The following is a 1,207-nucleotide window of genomic DNA, read 5'->3' as shown; positions in this document are numbered from 1 at the left end:
GTGAACTAATCTTTTGCTGTGAACTAATCTTTCGCTGTGAACGAATCACTCTCTGTGAACTAATCTTTCGCCGTGAACTAATCTTTTGCTGTGAACGAATCATTCTCTGTGAACTAATCTTTTGCTGTGAACTAATCACTCTGAACCGATCATTCTCTGTAAACTAATCTTTCGCCTCGTTCTCGCAGATTCGTTTCATTTGTCACGTGACAAAGAGCTCGGGTCTTTTTTGCTCTCGTTCATCTTCACATTGTGGTGGGTTTTTATTTCTTAGCTTTTCACATGGTTTTAATTACTTATGGCATTTTGTGTACTTTGTAGACTTTGTCAGCGGAAGCAAACCATGTTGCCTTATTTTGTGTCGGAGAACCGCAGCTTTCTTTACAACGCCCACAATAGGGCTAAAGCGCCACCTGCTGTAAAACGAATGAAATGATTAGTTCAAGATTCGTTCACGACTCGTTCATTTTACTGTTCGAGAGTCAAAGATTCGAATCAATAAAAAGAGTCGGTCTTCCCATCACTACAACAAATATTTAATATGACTCGGTAGTCACGAGTCACGAATCTTTCATATGACTCGGGAGTTACGAGTCATATGAAAGATTCGTTCATTTTGAACGAATCACTCGCGAACAACACATCACTAGCACACACCGTTGTTATTTTGCATGATGATGCTTCTGAGAGTGAAGAACTCAAGCTTAGCTGAGAAATGTCTCCTACTCCTCCTTTTCTTCCTTCTTCCTCCCCCACCAGTGGACCAGTGGACGTTGGCTTTCCCGGTGACTTCCATCATTATCGAGTTGATCTTGGTATCTTTGGTCAGCTCGAAAGAGATGTGTCCAGTGACCAGATCTCCGCTGGAGAACGTGTCCCGTCCCTGTAGGGTGTTGAAATTAATGCCGAAGTTCTTAAATGTCTGCTCGAACATTGTCCCACCAGACTGAAAACTGTATATGTAGTTGATAACGTCGACAATCCTGTTGCATGAGATTGTAAAGACGCGGAAGTCCGGGGACTAGGGGTGGGCGGATCGATCCAAATATCGATATTATCGATACTAAGCAAGTACTTGGATCGGATCGATACTATTGTCCTGGGATCGATACTTCGCTCCTCCACCAATTTCCTCAAAGCGCCGCTTCTCTGCGCAAATAGCGCACCCCCCTCTCTCTCTCGCCCAGCGCCCCCTGCTACTCTCTGA

The 1,207-nt window shown here is 44.1% G+C and overlaps 1 protein-coding gene across 1 annotated transcript in view; it reads right to left on the bottom strand.

The window, feature by feature from the left end:
* LOC112486497 (arrestin domain-containing protein 3-like) overlaps positions 1-1,201 on the bottom strand; it is an 8,349-nt gene extending 7,148 nt beyond the window's left edge. Inside the window, exon 1 of the mRNA XM_025053388.1 lies at positions 658-1,201. Coding sequence (XP_024909156.1) covers positions 658-934 — 277 coding nt within the window. The 5' untranslated portion in view covers positions 935-1,201. The remainder of the gene's footprint in view (positions 1-657) is intronic.
* Positions 1,202-1,207: the final 6 nt, after the last annotated feature.

Source organism: Cynoglossus semilaevis, chromosome Z (assembly GCF_000523025.1).
Source record: "Cynoglossus semilaevis isolate Cse_v1.0 chromosome Z, Cse_v1.0, whole genome shotgun sequence".
In the NCBI taxonomy this organism is placed as follows: domain Eukaryota; kingdom Metazoa; phylum Chordata; class Actinopteri; order Pleuronectiformes; family Cynoglossidae; genus Cynoglossus; species Cynoglossus semilaevis.
This window is presented reverse-complemented; position numbering and strand designations above follow the sequence as displayed.